The following is a 22558-nucleotide window of genomic DNA, read 5'->3' on the forward strand; positions in this document are numbered from 1 at the left end:
TCGAACTTTGAATCTTAATATGTATCTCTCTATTTGACATGATAAACTTATACGTTAACATATGAATTTATCTATAACGTTTTAAAATGAATTGCAAATCAATGTTAGCTCTAAAATTAAAATTGTGAATTTCCGGATTTTACACTTTATATATGCTTTTCCACTTTTCTATCGCCATCGACCTTGAAAAATAAAAAAGCTACATTTATATTTAGAAAAGGGAATTTATTATTAACCTTTATATACCCCAAGATTGATTATGCACAATTGCTTAGAAGCTTTGGCGACCATTGGAGTAAAAAGTAAAAAAAGTATTAATTTACTAACCTTTTGCAAATTTAAAATTTTGTTTTTGGTTCAACTGTTTGCAAGTAAACAATTTTGTTTGGAATTTATTTTATATCAATCTACAGCTGTTTTTTTTTATAAACGCAGCTATAAACAACCAAACTAACTCAGAATATCTTAGGCGTGAGGAATTTTATATACGGCGATTTTGACAATTTTGAGAGAGGGTTTCTCTTGTGCATACGTATAGTGAAAATGTCGAATCTCGAAAATGAGAACAAGTTAACACGATACCTAATTAGTGAACATTTCTTATTTGAATTTGTTCTGAATTTTTCACTTGACGAGCTGCGCGCAGTTTGCCTTTGCTATTGTAAAATAAGCGATCTGGCAACGTTGCCGAATTGAACATGATTTGTTTACATTAATTAAAGGAAATATTACTTACGTGAGGATACTTACATTTATTAATAAATTTGTAAAGAGAAGAACGCCAATTACAATAGCGACTATAATTGTATAAGAATTTTATTTAAAAAAGTTAATTATTCAGTATATCTCATTACAAACGATAACAAACGTTTTATGCAATGAATGGTCGCATTATAAAGATAAATCGTATTCCCGTATCCGTCATTGTTATAATTGTGACATGTAGCTTGATATACCTATATAGCTCACGAGAGAAAACGCCGGCGTATAGCATTTTTACAAATCAAAACAATGTTAATGTGCGCAAGCTACTAATAGGTGCTATACATGCGGCTCAACGTGGCGGCTTGGAAATTGTTGAAGTTGCTCAAAGTCAGGATTTAAAAGAACGTAGCAAAGGCAAAACCGATGAGGGAGCCAATGATCCTTACACAATTGCCGATAGTCGCTCTCATTGCGTGATGAAACAGGGTTTGCTTAGAATATTTCCTCGTATAACTATAATTTCAGAGGAGGACAAAGAAACGTGTACTGAAACGAGTACATTTGATTTGGATCCAACAGTTTTGCATGAAACAGCCGAAGTAACTGACGAATTGGTTAGTGTACACGATATAACGGTATGGATTGATCCACTGGATGCCACAAAAGAATTTACAGGTAAGATACGTAGAATATCCCTTTAAACTAAAGCTGCTAAGATCTATGTATTTAACTGCAGAAAAATTATACCAATATGTTACAACAATGGTTTGTGTGGCAGTGAAGGGCAATCCAATTATAGGTGTTATTCATAATCCATTTACCGGAAAAACGGCTTGGGCTTGGCTCGATCATTCAACGTCAGAATATTTAGAAACCATTCGACTCTCCGGAAGCACAACAATAGAGCCTACTATAACTGTATCCCGCTCTCATGCTGGAAATGCGAAGGATTTAATTTATGCAGTATTCGGTGAAGAATCGAACATTTTGGCAGCTGCCGGTGCCGGTTATAAAGTGTTGCAAGTGGTAGGAAATAATGCTACCGCCTATTTACATTCTACCAAAATTAAGAAATGGGATATTTGTGCCGGCGATGCTATTTTAAGAACTTTTGGCGGCAAAATGACCACATTAGACAATCAACTCATTGATTATGGGCCCAATGAATCACCAGTTAATGCACACGGCTTGCTCGCCACCATGGTTAATCACGAATTGTCTATTGATAAAATAGTAGCATATCGCCAAGGAACAAACGTCAAATCCAAGCAACGATAGTAGTTACTACCTAAAAAAGGTGTTAAGTCTGCAATCTTGAGTTAATGTCAATGTTTTAAGTATATTAAACTGTGGAAATTTTATGTAAAGTATTGCTAATAGTGGGTTATTAGAAACGGATGATTATTATTAGGCAATGACCATTCAAAATTTAAAGGAAAAATAAAAAAAATTCAATTGAAGGCAAGAAATTAATATATCTTTCGTTCTTCTCTTTGCTGGCGATGAACCAAAAGCCGTTAAGTTGTCCTTTTATCGCATTCTTTATTATATATATAGATATTTACTGAATATTTCGCGGACACAATGTAGAGGATATATATGGGCATAAAAACAAGAATAATTCGAGAGAATATAAACGAAAATGATCAAAACAAGGGTAATGATGATGAGAAAGACTATTTAATTAAATTTATTTGTTTAAAACATATTTATATAAAAAAGAATCGCGATCAATTTGACTTTAGAAACGCTTATTTACCATTCAACTACATACATATATAACATACAAAAAAAAAAACAATAGAGAAAACAGTACATATTTATTCTAACCTTCTCCAACCACGAATGTGAGTAAATATTAACTAAAAACTTTACGCATTGATAGGTTAATAATCTCTCTTGAAAGAGAGACATAATGATACATACATGTAATAATAATAATAATAAGTATACGTATGATGTGTGTGTGTGTTGTGTTTTCTTTAATTGTATAGCTATAAACATGAATCCATTCACGTTTGAAGACCAAAGTTAAACCAAGACCAGATGGGATCTTTTAACCTAAAGGATTATTGGTATCGAATGTTATTTTCGGTACAAAGCCTTCCACACCATCAGCCGTGTAAGCCACCGTCATTAATCTTCCATCGGGCAACCAAACGGAATATTGTCCTTGTACCTTGTTTTAAAATGAAGTTTTTATCATTAGTCTTTTTTATATTATTTAATGAAAATACATTTACTTACTTTGCCTTGAGCGTCACCGGCTTCGTTTTTGTTAAAGAATAATTCCTTTTCCGGGTCTTTTACCTCGAACTGATATTCATACTAAAATGTCAAAAGGTAATATTTTTAGAAGAAATAAAGACGCAGATGATGTAAGATAAGAAACAGATATTCCAAACAGGGATAATTTTGTTTGTTGTTTGAAAAAAGGGATAATTTTGTTCGCCGCTTTGAAGTTGAAATTCTAATTGAATACTATGCTTTTTGTCATCTATATATATTCGATATCTTTTCCTTGTTTCCCTCCTTAGGGAAAAGAAGGCTAATTTAAATATCTTTCCTATAACTGGCGCATTTTAGGACAGTTTTAATTAATTTAAAAAATTTTTATAATATTTTCGATCTGGAGCTTATAATCTTAAAAAATTATATATAGAGCTTTGTTTTGAAAACAATCCGTGATAACGGATGAAACAAAAATAATCAATCATATTTAAAATTTTTTTTTGCATTATAATTCTAAACTGTTTTGCCCACTTGTTTTGTTCCACCGACAGCACAGTCTACTTTTCGATAGGAGTTTCGAGGGTAGGACGCGTGTTTCACTAGACTAAAAAGCAAGAAATAAATCATGTAAAGACAATTTTTTTCAATTACCTTTTACCTTACTTAATTTAAATGAACTTAAAGATGGAAAATGGATGTAGTCCCAGTAACTTTTATGTGGCCATAATAGGTGGGTGTCTTTTTCGTGAAATTCGTGAAGAGTGTTATAAAAGATTGTTAGAAATTACTTTGTTCAATTTGTTGTTCAGCAATAGTCATTACTTCTCCAATATTTTATGAAGAATATGAATTAGGTGCGAAGTGGAAAAGTGATCACATTTAGGCACAGTCATAAAAATAGAAACACCATTTGAACAAACAATAAGTCGTCTACTGAAATTCATTTATCCGGAAGGAGCAATGTCTGCTAATAAGGATGGAGAGGATGAGACATTCTAAGAAGAAGTCATTGTTTTATTCAGCATCTTACAGTACTACTTATGCTACCTCTTAGAGCGTAAAGTGTCCACACTTTGTCGTTTATGTGTAGTCGCATAAAAAAGCCTAAGTCAGAATTTATTTTTGCCTTTTACTTCAGTTAGGTAAAAAAAGTATATTTCAAAAAAATTTTTCCGTATAATTTTAAATTTAACAATTTAATTTTATTTGTATTGTTACGAAAACTTGCAAATTTGATGAAATTAATTCCTATAAAAACTATTTCCTCATTTTTTTTTTTATTAAATTACGTATATAATTTACAATCTATTCAAGAAGAGAATAAGTAAATGTTATATCAGAATAGTGATGAAGGAAAATAGAGATGTTCGATGGTATAGAGGTACGACATCGTCGTCAGTCACCTCTGACAGGCAGGATTTGACCACAACAGCCTAGAATATGTTACCGTTTCGCTAGGACTGAAGATATTGGACACTACAAATGCATTTAGAAATAAATAATTAGGAATCGCAAGATCCACATGGCTCATAAAATTTTTATACCTATTAATGGTAAAATTGAAATATTTTCACAAGTGTTTTGCATTAGTTTCATGATAAGCACACATACGTACGTGCATAAGTGTTTTACGTAAAATGTAACAAAACGCACAAACTTTTAAGACTAGTAGTAATACGGGAGAACCGATTGCAAATCGCACTGTGGTTACTGAACATGTGCACTCTATGAAGGCTTTCATGACAATTTGTAAGAATGACGAAATTAATGCGTCCCTATTCTGCTAAGACTCTATTGGGGTTTTATATATATCATAACAAACTTAATCACTTCATTACGCATAAAATTAAATTAAAATTTGTCTAACTTATTAAATGATAGTATATACTAGAATATGTATTAGAATAAATTTATATAACAAAAATTTAATTGGTTATATAATAATGGAACGATGAATATTATAAAAAAGTAAGTAGAAAAAGTTAAGTGGAGAAAGTATTCCTCAATAGAAAAGTATAATAAATATATAAGCATAAAAAACACGAAAAATCAAAATTTTGTACAACAATAAAATGCTTCGTGGAAGGCGAAAAACCAACTACTTGATTTGAACGAACGTTAAGTGCACACAAAATTTGCTTGGGGTACCATGAACAGCTTTGTCTCTCCTTGCGTTTATCGATTTGAGTTTTGAACAAAGAAAGTATTGCGGAAACCTTCGGCTAATCACCATTGATTTCACCATTTTTTGTCTACTTCCATTTGTGGGGTGAAAAGATCTATACAATGTACCATGAATGCTCTTCCCACTTTAACTTGAGAAAAGTAAGTAAGAAAATATGTGAAACTGAACTCCTTAAATTTTGGTATTTTATAATAATGGGGGCGTGTTCAATTTGTCTTAATTAAAGGCAATGTGCAGAATGTGCGGAACAATTTTCAACATTCTACCTTCAAGGCCTGATGAATCGTAAATAGGAGATGTCAAGAAGGTGAACAAAAGCATGAAAATGACTCTGTCAAATTTGAAGTCAATATCCCAATTTTTGCGACCAGAAGAGTATTAACAACGCACATCCATACAGACGTAAAGTTAGAGAGACGTAGCTAGATCGATTGAGAATTAACGCTAATCAAGAGCACATATGTATTTTATAGGTTCTCTGAAACTTCCTTTTGAGCATTGCAAACGTTGTGACAAAATGATTATAACCGTGTCCTTCTTTTTTGCATGCATCTAAAATCTTTAAATGTTAGGATGGTTACGATTTTGCTTCAATGAAGTGCAAAAAAATTATGATTATGATGATAACTTGCCTTTTCTAGTTTAAATAATAATATGACTCGTTTTTTATGCATAGATACCAAAACGTCACAACATTAATTTGACGTTTGCTTGTGACAACTTATGACTTGTAAAATCGCTCTCATGTTGCTGAAAATTACAGAAAGTTTGATAAAAAATCACAGTCACAGTTCTTATGAATAGTGATTGGCCACAAAAGCAAGAACACATTATGAGATATGGACGTAAGAACTTCAAACCCTTTCTATTTTTTAGTTCGAATTTTGGCTCAGTTTAGTTAAAGCACCAGCTCTGAATGACGTAAAAAAAGAAAAAATTTTATCCTTTGAGCAGTAGTTCGCATTCTTGACAGTCTTGAGGTACATTTAGTTTCACAGTTTGAGCTAATTAGGAATAGTTTATGCAATGCAAAAAATTTTTTTACTTGGGGAGCTTGAAGTATAATACTTTCTTCAAGCGAAAGGTTTTGTGTGTGTGGAAAGTGTTAATTGTGTATTAAGTTTTACAATGTATTATTTATTTATTTATTTATTTATTTTAATTCTACTTATACATCAAACTCAACTAAACAAATAACAGTCGAGTTCAATTGGCACTTAAAGCAAAACTTATATTAATTAATAATAAAACTTGGTATAAGTACAATAAAATAAATAAAAAGGAAAAAACAGGGAAAAAAACGCATGTACGCAACCAGCATAGAGCCACACTTACAACCGGTACAGGAACAAATTGCAAATGAGCCCCTAAGCCATCGCAAACGTGCATAAGCTTGGCAACCGATAATACTTAACAAGAATTCATTTTCGAATCGTAACGACTTTTAAGGATAAAAGCTAGTTTAAGTACGACATAGCTAAATCGCGCGTATTAAGCAATGTTGCTTTAATGGACTTTAAAGAGTCCGATAACGAGAATAAGTGATAGACGTATTTTATGTTCTTGCAAACTACTCTGACCGAATTAAACAGCTCATAATTATATTTACACTGACTAAGCTTAACTAAAATAAAGTACCTAGAGAAGCGGTTAGGGACATTAAAGCTTATTTCACCAACTAATGACGGCGAGTCAATAGCACTATTTATTACTTTGATTAAGAAGGAAACGCCAAGAACAAACCTACGTCTTTTGAGAGACGGTAAGGATAACACAAGTAACTTATCTTCATAGGGAGGAAGAGAACTAATCGGATCCCAACCCAAATTTCTAAGGGCAAACAGCAAGAATTGCTTTTGAACAGATTCAATTGAATCTAGATAGCACATATAGGAAGGAGACCACACAACAGAGGCATACTCGAGTATGGGTCTAACCAAACACATGTACAGCCTCTTCGTAATGTAGGGATCATCAAGCTCTTTGGACCACTGTTTTATAAAACCAAGCGCGGACCTAGCTTTGCTTATCGAGAGCTCAATATGCAAGTTGAAACGTAACCTATGGTCAAATAGAACGCCTAAATCTGTGATCGAATCGACGTCCTCCAACTTATGCGAATCTATGAAATACTGAGCAATGAATGACTTTCTTCTTAAGAAAGAAAGCTTCTTACATTTACTCAGATTTAGTTTCAGTAGATTCAAAGAGCACCATGCAATCAAATTATTCAAGTCACTTTGAAGCTGATGTGATTTCGATTCCACAGAGAAGAAAGAAAACAGTTTCACATCATCAGCATACATTAAGATCTGACTGGAATTAATCACCGATGGGAGATTATTAATGTATTAACTAAATAAAAGGGGACCTAAGCGGCTGCCGTGAGGTACGCCAGATGTCACGGGGAATTCATTCAGGTAAGAGCTTATTAATTTCACTAAATAGAAAGGGAAGCCAGAGGCTTGGAGTTTAAAGATAAGTAAGTTATGGTTAACCAAATCAAACGCTTTGCTTAAATCGGTGTATATTAAATTAGTGCTAGATCTACTAGACAAAGCCTTGAAAGCACGACAAATAAACTCTAACAAGTTGGTGAGTGTAGATCGCCCTTTCCGAAAGCCGTGCTGGTGCGGAGAAATATACAAATTGATGGCAAAGGCCACATGCTGAGTCACAATTCGCTCGAACAACTCGGGCAAGACACTCAACTTAAAATCGTAATTGCAAATATTGTACGTATATCGGAGGGTATCTTATATCAACATTTCATTATTTGCTCATGCTCGATTGTGTGAGATGTGGTAGTTTGCATGTACGTTGTACATATGGCCATGTTTGCAGGAAAAACGAATGGCGGTATTGTGACGTTGTGCCCGGTCGTAAGAAACAAAGGAAAACAATGTCTCCTCTAACTATAGTTTTTGTGACTGTATAAGAAGTCCCGATCAATAGCTGTGATGAACGCATCGAGTATAAATTTTGTTATAAAATAAGTTTTATTGTCTTACAGTCTTGAAAATCATAAAATAAAATATGCTTATGACTGCGGTGTGAGTTATGACGTCTTTGTGATGTTGTTCAAAATATGACTCTGCATCTAAACTGAAGATAATTTATTTTCTAAAATCTTTTTCGATCGAAGGCTATGAGATTAAGGTCTTTTAAAATTTCTACAATTTTGTGATAAGAAAGAAGATATTTTGAAAATTTTTTCATATATTATTGTTTTAATAGGTTACAACGCTTGAATAATTGTGAAAAGTTGATACCAATTAATTTACACCTGTAATTTATATCCATTGAACGATTTTTAAGCGTTGATAGCATTTTGTTTTTCGCAATCAGTACTCCGTGTTTTTGTTTTTTTTATTTTGGGCTAATTTTTCCTACATCCCGTGTGATACAGGTTATAGTAATTTTGATGGGATGTACACAACATCTAGAAGGCCTTAACTTTTATTATACGTATCAATTCAGAATCATTTTCTGAATCCACCCATCTGTTGTCTCCTCATGTATTTTTGTATTCAACCAATTGGTCCCAATATTCAATATACCTTGGCAAAATCTGGCTGATGTATTTTGGCCTAAGGATGAAAACGGTTCTGATCGGCACATTTCTGCTGCCGCTCCCCATATAACGCTTTATATTAAAAAGCCGCTCTATTAATAAGTAGCGCTGCTTTTAGAATTGCTCGATAAAACGCAAATTGATGTGAAAAACTTCGGACAAATGGACCAATTCTTTGAACTTTTTCTTATATAATCGCTTCTACGAAAACTTAATCTGCAATATTTCTTAGTGAAAATTGCTCATAATATTAATTTGATATAAAAACAAGTAAGAACATTATAGTTGGGCAAAGTCCATCATTCGATACCATACATCGTCTCGTCTAGTACAGATGTTCACTTGTTTTGGTAATAATATACCAAATATTACACATTGTTTCACTTCCCAAAAAGTTCTCTACTTCTCAGTTTCCGTCATGTAAAACAAGAAATTAGACTTTCCCACAATATAAGGGAGCGCTTTTTCTGATAACGCCTACATGTGCTAAAGTCAAATAATACACTTATGTGATTGAAATTTTCGACCGTTAATTTTTCTGCTAAATTGCTACTATGTACCAATTTTCGGGCTTGCTATTCATGAGAAGTCGTGTATGAAGTTTAGTCCCAGAAATAGACGCATATGGTTCAAATTTGATTCACGTGACTCTTTGTCAAGTTACTATCTTGAACAAATTTTTGCATAAAGCATGCGCCTTTTTGGCGTATAAAGGTTTACATTTCCCGACAATTCTTATATTAGGTTGCGGAAAAAGAAATCCATTATTTTTTCGGTAGATGGCTGCACTAATAAATTTCTCGTAAAGTATCGATCAAACAATTTCATATTTATGCTCGTTGGAAAGGTGACATTTCGCAGTAAAAAAAATTCTTTCGCTGTTTTTTGTTTGGTGCATTCAGTTGTGCGTTACAGCGTGTTAAAAATTGAAGTGAACAAAGAGAAAATTCGGTACATTTTACAGTTTTTCTTTGACAAAGGCGAAAATGCAAGCCAGGCGGCTAAAATTGTGAATGATGTTTATGGTTCCGATACTGTAACAGCCAATTATGTGCAATTTTGGTTTCGTAGATTCCGTTCAGGAATTTTTGATGTTAAAAATGCACCTCGCACAGGTAGGCCGGTCGTCGAAAATGTCGATAAAATCGGAGAAATGATCGAAGTTGACCGGCATGTTAGCAGTCGTAATATCGCCCAGGAGTTAAAAATCGACCATAAAACAGTTTTAAACCATTTAGACAAAGCTGGATTCGAAAAGAAGCTCGATGTTTGGATGCCATACCAATTAACAGAAAAAAACATGATGGATCGAATTTCCATCTGCGAAGCCTTGGCTAAACGGAATGAGATAGACCCATTTCTTAAACGGATGGTGACTGGAGATGAGAAATGGATCACATACGATAACCCTGTGCGAACACGATCATGGTCAAAGAGCGGTGAAGCACCTCAAACGGCCAGGAAGGTTTTGCTATGCATTTGGTGAGACTGGAAGGTTATTATTTATTATGAGTTGCTTCCATATGGCCAAACGCTAAATTCTGATATCTACTGTCAACAACTGGACCGTTTGAAGATAGCGATTGACCAGAAACGGCCAGAATTGGCCAACAGGAGAGGTGTCGTGTTCCACCAGGAAAACGCTAGGCCACACACATCTACAGTGACTCGCCAGAAACTTCGGGAGCTTGGTTGGGAAGTTTTAATGCATCCGCCATACAGTCCGGACTTGGCACCAAGCGATTATCATCTTTTTCTTGCATTGCAAAATTTCTTTAATGATAAAAAATTGGAATCTAGGGAGGATTGTGAAAATCGACTACTAGAGTTTTTTGCAAATAGAGACCAGGACTTCTATGAGAAAGGCATTTTGAAGTTACCTTTAAAATGGCAACAAATCATACAACAAAACGGTGCATATTTGACCCAAATCGGACAATCGCAAGGATGTTAAATAAAGTCCTGAAGTTCATATAAAAATAATGGATTTCTTTTTCCCCTAACTAATATACGATGGTATTCAAAACATAGACTCACGTGATGCAAATTCGGTACGATTGATTTCTTTGTCAATTTACTATCATGAAACAATTTTCGCCATGAAATATTGAAAATTAGATCCTTTTAGCACATAACTCTTCAGTTTTTAGAGGAGCGTTTATATGAGACGAGATTCAAAATATTGCCCCAGCTGAACCAAATTTTTCATACCCATTTAGTATGTCGAAATACTACTACTCAGCGATTTCTGTGGGAAAATTTTGAAAATTAAAATTTTTTTCGGTATAACGATTTTATAAAACAAGGCCTTACCTAACGAGTGGTTAATAAAGTTGATCAATTCGAATCATATCATCAAAATATTCCAAAAATTGTGACTTGTAGGTTGAACGCAAATATACATGGACAGAGTTACATAGACAGACAAGATTAGGTGGAAAAAAGGTACGGTATTTTAAGTCTTTCTAAGTGTTACATACGTCTACACGAACTTAATATACCGTATATCACAAGCGGTGTTGGATTTATCTATAGAGCTTTTTAGAATTTCAGTACATAACTCGCTTTGTTATACTATTTTGCAAAGTACATATATTCTTGACCAGTATCAAATTCTTGCATGCCCGTCCGCCTAATGTCTACTGTAAACATTCTCTTGGCCGCAATAATGAAGCTATCGACTTCAAATTTGGCAGAAACACTGGAAGTTCTTGCACGCACGTTGGTATAGGATAAGGTCAAAATCGGTCGAAGCACACGCCTACAGCACCAGGTAAACTGAGATCACCTCTGTTTTTCAAAAGTAATGAAAATTGGTTTTTTGTTCACTGCTATCCTATTTTTCAGACGATAAGACGCACTTCAAATTGTTAGCATAACTCGTAGTAGCATTATTCAGTTCATCTGCATTTTCGGTACTATTATATATTATTATTAATTATATATTAATTATTAATATATTAGAGACGATTTATTGAAAAAATATTTTAATGTTAATTTCGGACCATAAGACGCACCGAAAATTTGAGCCTATTTTTCTACGTCTTATAGTATGGTTATAAACTATAGCATATAAATCTCCAAAAATTGAAGGCATATTCTAAGAGAGATGCTGTAGCCGTTGGGCAAAAATGGGAAAAATTTACCACGTGTAGTCAAAATTGTAGTGTAGCAAAATTTAATTTTTTTTTAATACCCTTTTCAGGTGCAGAAACAAGTTTCGAAAACCCCATAAATTATATAAATTCTTGGCCAGTTTTAAAATGGACATGTATCTACACATGTCCGCCTGTTCGTCTGTCCATTTGTCTTTCTGCGCAGCTGTATAGTATTTGTGGTAAACATTCTCCCGTTAGTGAAAGTGAAGATATCGACTGCAAATTTGTAAAAGAATTTGGATTTGATTTCGACTTGTCCAAGAACACGCCTACAACGCCAACACGTCTGTTTGGCAACATCTGTGCTTGTCTTTGTTTACCACGTTCTATGTTTATTACTCAGAAAGAACCAGAAATACACCATATAAATTTCCACTTTTATTCTGAAAATAAAAAAAAATCAGCTGTGCCCCGCCAATATTGTAAAGTACGAACATGTGGTTCTTTTCCTTGTTTTGGATCACGGTAATGGGTATAAAAGATTCGGCCACGACCGAATATAATCTTCTTACTTGTTTTTCCTTATTTTTCTTCATATGGTTGTCATATTATAGTTCAGTATAAGAGCAATTTCTAAGAGTAAATAGAATTCGGCTGTTATCCTATTTTCGCTGGATTTCCTCTATAAAGAAATAAATAAATAATACTAGCCTAATGAACGAATAAAGGAACTCTTGCTTTTACAAAAAAAATCTCGGAGTTGACACATAGATGTTCTACAAAAAATCGATATTGTTTTTAGATGTTTAGACTCAAGCCTCGAATAACGTCTTTGAAAAGTTAATTTAATTTTAAACTGAGCTGTTTACAAGCAGCAGTCGTTTTATTAGGTTAATTTTGTTATTTTTGAAATAGGTAACGTTGCGTTTGTTGTTCCTTTAGATGGAAAGGAATACTGCTCAAACTCAGCATTGGCTTGAAAACTGATGTAACAACTCTTCTTCAACAATTATCAGTGCTTTGTCGATTTTAAACGGGATCATACGGACACGGTTGATGTTGAACACAATGGCCATCCAAAAAAGATGATCAAAATACCTCGATAATCGAAAAACATATTTGCAACAGGTAGCTGTCATCCTAGATAGCAAGAAACAATCTGTTCACAATTTCGCATGAAAAGTTGTTTTCAAAACGCACGCCGACGCCGATTGACTACAATGTGTTTACAAATTTAAAACCAGGAAAAAAGATTTAAATTAAAAGATGAATTTATTATGGACATTAATGTGTATTTTCAGGGTCTTAACGAATCGTTATACAAAAAGGCGTCGAAGTGCTACGGAAACGTTGAATTAAAACACACGGCTATATATCTTTAAAGTTAATAGAAAAGGGTAATAATTGTTTAACTTGCCTCTTAAGAGTATAACATTTTTTATGTGAGAAATTCCTGTGCTAATTATTGCCCGATCCTCAAAGAAAAATTGATGCTGAGTTTTTGGGCTTTTCTCAGTGTGAATCGCCATTTTGTTATTAATATTTCCAAGTATACAATGAGAATGTCTGGTTTGGCGTGGTTTCATTTTAATATTTTCTTTCAGAGAAAAACTTAATTCGCCAAATGTTCAGATACAGCTCATGACAAATAATCTTGCGCAACGCGTTCTCATTGTTGCATTTTAAAAATATCCAAACAATCATTCGCCAAAACCGAGCTATAAAGAATATCTTTTACTTATATGAAAAATTATACGAAAAATTTCCCTAAAAGAAAAATCCATAAATGAACCACTAAAGCATCGAGTTGTTAAACATTTGTTCAAGCTATACATATCTTTGGATATAATGAACTTTGAAGTGTTGGGTGCTCAATGCTTCGCCGCAATTCGAGTACATTATCCTTGAATTTGACTATTGTTAATAATCTTGCTAAGAACTCTTTCAAATATGTTATATATTATGTTTTCTGCAATAGCCCCTCCGCGTTTTTTTCAATTGCATACCGACTAGGCATAATAAAATTGTAAAGCAGTTAAACAAATTCTTTATTAGGATAAGATTTTGAATCGTTGCATCCGTGGAATGAGTGGAAAATAAATTGAACCTATCTGTCTAAAGACAAAAAATTGGAATTTACGACCGATCGATTATCTCGATTTGTTTCTTTTTAACTTTAGAGAAATAATTGCTCGGTGAGTAATAATTAAAAGATAAAGCCAGTCATCCTTTTGCATACACCAAAAGTTACTGCTAGTAAAAATTGAAGGTTTTTTTTGCAAATTTAGTTAATATCCTCTACAAAAACGCGTAAAAATATTATATTGGGTCGTGACTAAATCTTACCCATCACCTCGATCGTACGAAAAAAGAGGAAAAGAACTAATTTTTCATATCCTATAATGTTGGTTAAGCGCTGAGCGTTGGGTTTTTCCAAAATTAAAAGTCGAAATTCATCTTTTGCATATGCTGTAGTTTATGAGTAACAACCAAATACAAGTAGAGCAAAAGTGTTAACAGTGTCCGCTATACAGAGGTTTGAGCGTTGTAGGCGTGTTTGAAAATTTCTTATGCAAGTTTATTGGCGATATCTCCATTTTTGAGAACGGGAGAATGTTTACCACAGATATCACACAGCTGCATGGACAATTGTACGAACGGACATGTATAAGCGCATTCCGAATTCGAAATTGGCCAAGAATTTATATACTTTATATGGGTTTTGAAGATTACGACTGCGCATTATGAAGGTTTTGAAAAAAAAAAATTAAATTTTGACACACTACGTAAATAAGTACGTATCGCTCATAAACTATACCTTCAACTTTTGTAGATTTACCTGCTGCAGCTGATAAGTAATGAGTAAAAAATTACTTTTGTAGTCCTTTTGAAAAACATAGTTGTCGCTTTTTGTATATTACTGTAGACGTCTCGATTTAATCGATTTGGCCCATATTCAATACCAATCTGCGTATAAGAATTTCCAATGTTTCTGCCAGATTTTAAGTCGATAGCTTCATTTTTGCGGCCAGGAGAATGTTCACAGCAGACATTGCGCAGACGGACATGTTAAATCGATTTAAAATTTGATACTGATCAGGAATATATAAACTTTGTAGAGTCTCTAAAACTTTTTTCTGGCCGTTACAATAGCTTTGACAACATGAATATACCCCTATTTCTTCGGAAATGGTTTTATAAAAATGATACGTATATTAAATAACAAACTTAAGCACGATCATCGCCGTCGCTTCTATATATAAAAATTCTGTACGCGTAGAGGTTAAGTTTCTTTTCAAGTTTTCGCTGTTCACAACGGAAACCAAAAACAAACAAAATATAAACGCATTCACTGAAATTTTCCAATTAAATCAATTTGCCCAAAAGTGTTTCTCTTTTTAAAAATAACGGGCAATTTTTTCGTCACTTTTGTCGTTAATAATTTTTGTACGAGTTACATTTGACCGATTATTAAGACCAGCGGATACGTCGATTTAATGTCGATTGGATATCAAGCAAAGAGAACTGTTCAATTTTTTTTTAATAATACTAATTTCATTTTGGATCATATTATATTATAGAATATTCGGTGTATAACAAGCTAGAAAATTACCGGCTCTGGTTGTTCAGGAGCTTGTGGGAGAGCATCTGCCATTGTCACGACATATGCACATAATAACACTAGCGCGACGAACTTCCAAAATAAATTAATTGACATTCTTGAAAATTATGTGCACCCACGTTAATAATAACAACAAAAACGCGACTCTGATGTTACTACAACAGCGGATAACAATAGAAAGGTTTTATATATATATATATATATATATATATATATTGGAGCCAAACACTTCTTGTATTTAACTGAAAGCAATTGTTTGCGCACGTAGTCTTTTATATGGAATTGTGGTGTCAGCCTCTTCTCCAGTTCGTTAAGCTAAGATGTTAGCGGTGATGCTTGAGTCTCTGCTTAGTAAAATGTATCGCAGCTAACTTTATACATAGGTCAAAGGTATACTAAGCGCAATATGCCCGACAAACTGAAGCCTTAACATTTTCTTTCGAAAATTAACGTAAGGTTGTGTGTTGCTGGTGTTTGTCTTACTGCTGCTGCCGCCGTTGCTGCTGCTTCTGCTACTGCTGCTGTTGTTTGTTGTTATTATTATCGTGTGCTTGCTTATCTCAGAAAAATGTGCAACAAATCTTCGAAAAAAAACTTTTGAAAAGAATTGAAAATAAAAAAAGCAGTCACATTATTGTGCAGCAATCACATTTACTGCTGCTAATAATCGTCTTTGCTTTTAGTTGTTGTATTGATCTAAATCATTGTAACAGAAGTATAGAAGAAGGAGGGCTAGGTCGTTGATTAAATTGTGTATATATATATTTTTCATTGACTTGTGGGAATTCTTTAGTATAAAATTCTTAACTACATCAAATCCTACACAAACTACACTAACAAAGCACCTAAACTAGTATGACCGATCTAATTAATACGTGAAATATTTATATTTCTGTTTTCTTTCTTACACCTACCGTAGAATATGTAATCAATTTCCCAATTGCTTATAATGCAAAGAAATGAGCATTTAAAGCGTGTTAAAATATAAATTCTTAAGTGGCCAAGTCAATGTAAATTGACATTGCAATTGGCAGTTTTCGTGTTTGGTGGTATTTTTACGTGCTCTTCAGTTTTCTGTGAAAAACTTTTTTTTTTTTTATTAATTAATATTCCACTGCTTTTAACTGCTTCATCGTGTTTTGAATGGTACGATTGGCGCTACTGTGTACAATTCGCTACGTGTTCAATTCCTTTACTTCGAATTTGGTATTTTTGCAATAATTGTACAATCGTGCGCTCTCGATAGTTACCTGACAGACCACTGTGTGAAGTTATCGCCATTATTAACAAATCCTAAGTGCGTAAGTGTCATTAATAGGGCAGCGGATGCTGCAAAGACGGTGCGTTGGTCCTGCCCAGATTGTAGAAACAAACATATCGACTTCTACAGGTTGTTTGCACAAACGAAACTGAGTTTTTTGGAGGCCAAGAAGTTTTCAGAGGAGGTGATGGCCAAATTTTAGCAGTGCCATGAAATGTTTGAGGCTTGTGAGTTTCCGGACACTGCGATTTCACCTCGAACAGCCAGAAAATTTACAACTCGCATTGTGGCGTGCGGACCGTCCCCTACGGGACCTGTTCAGATTGACATCCCCAACTTGGAATCTGGTCTCGTCCCGGTTGAAGGGTCTGCACGCGTGCCACCTATTGACCTGTTATCGGTCGACTTAGTTAATTTAGCGTCGCTTAATCCAGCCGTAGGTGATGAGGGTCGGGTTTTGTCTTTTTGTGATTTTGCCCTGTGCAAGGATAAGAAGTGAATGGAAACGTTTAGTCCCCCGAGGGTTAGCTAAGCTGACGCAGTGAAGAACTTAACATTAACTATCGCTGCAAGTTTTGGCTTACCGGGGCCCTCCTCAACCAGTGAGGCACCCTTAGTTGAGCCGAATGGTTCACACGATGCGGCTATTGCCTCTGTAACATTGTTTGGGGCCAATGAGCAGAGGAAACAACAGATAATGGACTGTCTGTCTACCGTAGGGGTCTTAGCAAACACTTCCGAGGGAACCGCCGCTGAGTTGGTTGCCCATCAATTGAGGGTGGTACCGCTAAGAAAATCCATTTTTGTATCACGGTTATCGTCCTGAAACCCTAAGCAAACGATGGTGGAGTTCTTAAGAAATAAGCTCTCAGTAGAGGATGCGAGAAAATGTTGCGTTTTTAGGTTTAGCCCAGCACGTCAGAGTGATATTGCTTCCTCAAAAATTATTGCTCCGGCCGCCCTATTTGAACGCATAATGTGTGTGGCAAAGTTTTTGCCACAAGGAGCCAGGAAGAAGTCAGTTCGTTAGACAAAAAACTAATGGAGAGCTGACATATGCTGTATCAGAATGTCCGTCGTCTTAATATAAAACTACGTTATGCGCTTGTAAGTTCTGTTAATAATGATTATCTTGTGGTAGCATTTACAGAAAACTGGCTTAAGACAGGGATAAAGGGGAGATTTCGCTCGGAGATTGAGACCTTCAGCTGTGGCAGATTGCACAAAACTGTTAGGATAGTTGTAATTGCGGTTAAGCGTTGTTTAGCCTCATCTTTCCTTAGTCGTTCTACGTCTACAACCGTTGAGTTTGCGGGCGTTAAAATAAAACTGCATACTGGTAATGAATGTATTATATTGCGGTTTACTTAGAGCACTTGGCTTTGATCACAAATATTACTTCTTGCTTCAAACAATGTGATAAGTTAATAGTGCTAGGTGACCTTCATTAGCCCAATGTTTTGTGGGTTTTTAATGAAGACCTTGCATTTTATACCTCCTTTGCTTATCTACTAGTTTATAAAGAGTTTTTCGATGGTATCCATGGATTAGATTTAACAACATCTTAACAAAATCTTTATTGGGAATAATAAATTGCTTGTCTTAGTTTTTCACTGGGGTACCGATATATGGTATATATACGTATATCGAGACGAGCCCTTTGTTTGTTGTTGATAGGCATCATCTTTCGTGATTGCTGGCCCTAAAATGTGTAGCTGGCAATGAACTGTGTAACCAAATGATCAGCATTTATTTGCTAAAACGAATTACATTAAACGTAGGGACTTGCTTGGTGGTATTGACTGAGACTTACGCTCTGAAGATATTGATGATTCCATATTCTTTATTTACAGTCCGCTTTTTTCCGTGATTTCCGTGTTCGGTACAGTTTAAGGCTTGTCACACGTCAGAGTCTCCTTTTTCGAGACTCCAAGACTAAGCATTTACGGATGGTCCGTAATAAAAAAAGAAATTCCCTCGGAGAGGTTTGGTTAAAGATTATATGTTATATACTAAGGCTAGACGAAATTATAACTCCCTGAAAAAACTTGTGATTCTAATCCGGATGCAAACTTCTAAAAAATCCTACAGACTTCTTAAGTTCGTAAATTCTAAACAAAAATTAAAAGGATTTCCTTCCGTCGAAAGCTTTGGGGAGTTCGAATCATCCGATATGTCTGTAATAACCGACCTTTTTGCAGATTTTTTTGAGGAAGTCTATCAATGTTCCAATATTTCGTCTGATAATTATCCGTACTCAATAAGCACTTTTGATATTATTCCGTGTATGTCTTTCTCTGAAAAAGAAGTATTTACAGCAACGTTGAAACCTCATAATTATGCTGGTCCTGATGGCGTTCCGTCTGCTATTCTCCAACAATGCGCTGATTTACCCCCCTTACACATATTTTTAATGTTTGTTTGAAAAAAGGTTACTTTCCATTGCTTTGGAAGACTAGTTTTATTTCACCTCTCTGCAAAAGTGGTTCTCGGAAACTTATTGAGAATTATAGGGGGATTGCCAAACTTAGTGCACTGCTCAAACTATTTAAATCACTAGCAGCAAAAGGGCATACTCCGGTTTTGGGAGCAATTAGATCACACTGTCAGCACAGTTTTTCAAAAAGAAGATCAACGGCTGCTAATCTTTTAGAGTTTTGTAATCGAATTTACAAAGCATTTTTCAAACTGATGTTATTTTCATGGAATTTTCCAAAGCTTTCAACTGAATTTTTCTAACAGTATGATTGCCTGCTTCAGCAACTATCTCTCTGGTCGCAAACAACGGGTGGTGTTAAATTCTTGTCAATCCAGAGTAATCGACGTCACTTCTGGTGTTCCTCATGGTACTCATCTTGGCCCGCTTTTATTTATTTTATATATGAATGACTTTTTGGAGTGCACTCAACACTCCGATGTTTTAGAATTCGTAGACGACGTTAAACTGTCCCTCTCCTATCTATAACCGAGGTGACTGGGCTTTCTCTTTGGAAGCAGAAGAGGTCTAATCGGAAGAGGCTCTCTTTTCTAATGAAAAGGGAAATTTCTTTCCCCATTTGGTTCTCTTTGATGGAGGTCATGTAGTGATTGATGGCCAGCGACATCAAGAGGGCTGGAGAATAGTTGGGTGTGTGTGCTGCGCGATGACAACTCTGGAAACATTTATTTCCTTGAGAGAGGGTAGTGATTGGATCGGCCTACCGGGACATGTGGATAGTCCAAAGGCAAATGCGGCTGCGGCCGCGTACAGTATGAGAGTACCCGAAGCTGTATAGTTCGGTATAAGTGCTTGCTTGAACGATAAACCGAGAAGTTAAAGTGTGTCCACTGGGGTCATGTTGTCTAAAAGTCAGAACGCCGGACGAATGCCTTTTTGCCTGACTGGTGCCAGGTGCGAACGTTAAACCCGACATAGGTGGCTGTCCCTCTCCTTTGACTCAATATCTGGTACTAAACTTCTTCAGTCTGATCTTGAGAACCTATGCTCATGGTGTGCAACCAGTGGTATGGTGTTCAATTCAAACAAATGTAAGGAAATGTCTTTCACATGTCTTATTACCGTATCGACAATCACATCATGGAATTACAAAACCGGAAGAGTTGTTTTTGATTCAAAAATCAAGTTTGACAGTTATATTTAATTGTCAATTAATAAAGCTAGATTCCTTTTAGGGTTTAAAAAAAGACGGTCTGAAGGACTTAAAGACACATACGTGACGAAGTGCCTGTATACTTCTTTAGTTAGACCAGCTCTTGAATACTCGTCGGTAGTTTGGTTTTCTAATTATAGATGTCATATTGATCTCTTGGAACCTATTCAAAGAGACTACTTGATGTTTGCTTTGCGAGATTTGGGACGGGATCTTGCTCTGTCTCTTCCACCGTATAACAATGGATTGAAGCCCATTGATTTATCTACTCTTTAAAAAAGGCATGACATGTTCGGGGTAACTTTCCTCTTTAAGCTAACATAAGGTGATGTTTATTCGTCGGCTTTTTGGTATTCACATCTCTAGTCAGATCTCAAGGCGTTTTGTGCTCTTGCAGCTACCACAATGTGGTGCCAATTATGACTTGTTCAATCCGTTTTGGGTAATGTGTAAAACATTCAAAAACCATTACCACTTACTTGATTGTTTTGTGCGTTAATAAGGTGAAAAGCGTTATATTGCGTAACTAACTGCTGAACATATTTGAGTCTTGTACAAAGGCGGGTAAAGTGAATCAAAAAACTCCTTTATATTTGATTTTTTCTCATTTGTTACTATTAATAAGATGTTCATATTCATATCTCAATATATATCACAGTACCTCAATTTAGGGCTTATATGAATTTTGTTGTTTACTGTATGTTGATCTCATATTTATTATACCCGTCATCGAAAAATGAAGAGTATATTCACCTTCCTGTTTTCAACGCCCAGAAGGAAGCACCAGAGACCCCACATCAAATTGTAAATCGATTTAAGCGTGTCCCTCTATCCATCTGTCCGTCTGTGTGCTGTCTGTTGTAAATATTTTCCTGGGCGCAAAAATAAAATTATCGACTTTAAATTTGGCAGAAACATTGGAAGTTATTGCACGCAGGTAAAATGAACACACTCTCTTTTTCAAAAAGACTGAACTGACTTTTTACTCATAAACCAGCAAGCAAGTCTCAAAAAACACATAACGTACGTAAATTCCAGCCAGTTTCAAATTCGAGACAAACATAAGTGTCTCCGTCCGCTCATTATTCATTCGTCCTTCTACGCAACTGTGTAATATCTATGGTAAAGAATATTTTAAAAAAACACATCTACAACGCCTACATCTCTATATAACGAAATTTACTAACACTGTTGCTCTCAATCTGTTTTGCTTGTTGTTTTTCTCTGTTTCTGTAGGATCGCGATGGTGGGTATAAAAAATTCGGTCATGATTGCATATAATTTTCCTACGGGATGTCTTTTATTAAAATTTCCGTTCTGTGTGCATTTGTTATAGTTATTTTAACTTGCGTAGATGTCTTTTTTTAGATGAAAATTTTAGCAAGACAAAACCTTCCGACAGCGGCCGATTAATTTCAATGGATAGAAAGTGTTGTCTTATAATATGGAATTTGTATTGATCTCCGTTTAAAGAAATCATAAGGTTATCAGACATTCCCCTCGACAAGCATATAGAATGCGCGAAACAATGTCACTTCCAGTCCACTTAATTGGGCGACTGCCTCTGTTATTATCTCTAATGCCGTTTGGTTTTCTTGCAGTAAAGCGTCCCAAGTAAAGTATGGGGTACTATTAACCTTTGCGTCAAATAGATATTCAAAGCTCCACACATACGACTGCGAAATAAATTAATATATCTGGCGGGTTTCACTTCTTTACTACTCTGTACGTCTTGTGGGTCTCAGTTGCTTTAAATAGCGTAGATCTGATTATCTTCTTTACCGGAATTGTGAGAAATGAGTTTTCCCGCCAATATATTAATTGGCCTTATGTATGCGACTATACACGCTGTATAATCAAATTCATTAATAGGACCGCAGGCATATGGAACTGTACAAGTTCGGTGCTGTCATCGGTTTCAAGAAGCCAGGAACGGAAATTTAGCGACCTCGCTCGTAGTCTTTTATCTCGGGTTCTCACAAATTAGTTCTCCAAATTAGTTCTCCAATCGCTAGTCTTGAGAAAGCTAAAATGAAGCCACTACTGATCGATAGAGGTATGGGTAATTGTAATTCTTCGATGCATCGATTAAAGGAACTTTTTGCCCGTGTGTTACATTGCGGAAATTCTACATTGCGATGTTTTACGTTTTAAAGTAACGGCTGGGAACTTTGTCTTGGGATACACTCCGAGCGATGTTATAATCACCATTAAATGTGCGAGAACTTGGA

General features: G+C 35.1%; 2 protein-coding genes across 2 annotated transcripts; one reads left to right on the forward strand and one right to left on the reverse strand.

Moving 5' to 3' along the window:
- The first annotated feature begins 762 nt into the window (after positions 1–762).
- LOC119637398 (putative inositol monophosphatase 3) lies at positions 763–2503 on the forward strand. Its single transcript, XM_038033399.1, has 2 exons — positions 763–1380; positions 1442–2503. Exons 1-2 carry the CDS (start codon positions 879–881, stop codon positions 1981–1983), a joined length of 1044 nt encoding a protein of 347 aa, XP_037889327.1. The 5' UTR covers positions 763–878; the 3' UTR covers positions 1984–2503.
- LOC119637399 (cuticle protein 21-like) lies at positions 2228–15637 on the reverse strand. Its single transcript, XM_038033400.1, has 3 exons — positions 15408–15637; positions 2953–3033; positions 2228–2884 (listed from the first exon to the last, which is right to left on the reverse strand). Exons 1-3 carry the CDS (start codon positions 15510–15512, stop codon positions 2762–2764), a joined length of 309 nt encoding a protein of 102 aa, XP_037889328.1. The 5' UTR covers positions 15513–15637; the 3' UTR covers positions 2228–2761.
- Positions 15638–22558: the final 6921 nt, after the last annotated feature.

The sequence above is a fragment of the Glossina fuscipes genome, unplaced genomic scaffold (genome assembly GCF_014805625.2).
Source record: "Glossina fuscipes isolate IAEA_lab_2018 unplaced genomic scaffold, Yale_Gfus_2 59, whole genome shotgun sequence".
NCBI lineage: Eukaryota > Metazoa > Arthropoda > Insecta > Diptera > Glossinidae > Glossina > Glossina fuscipes.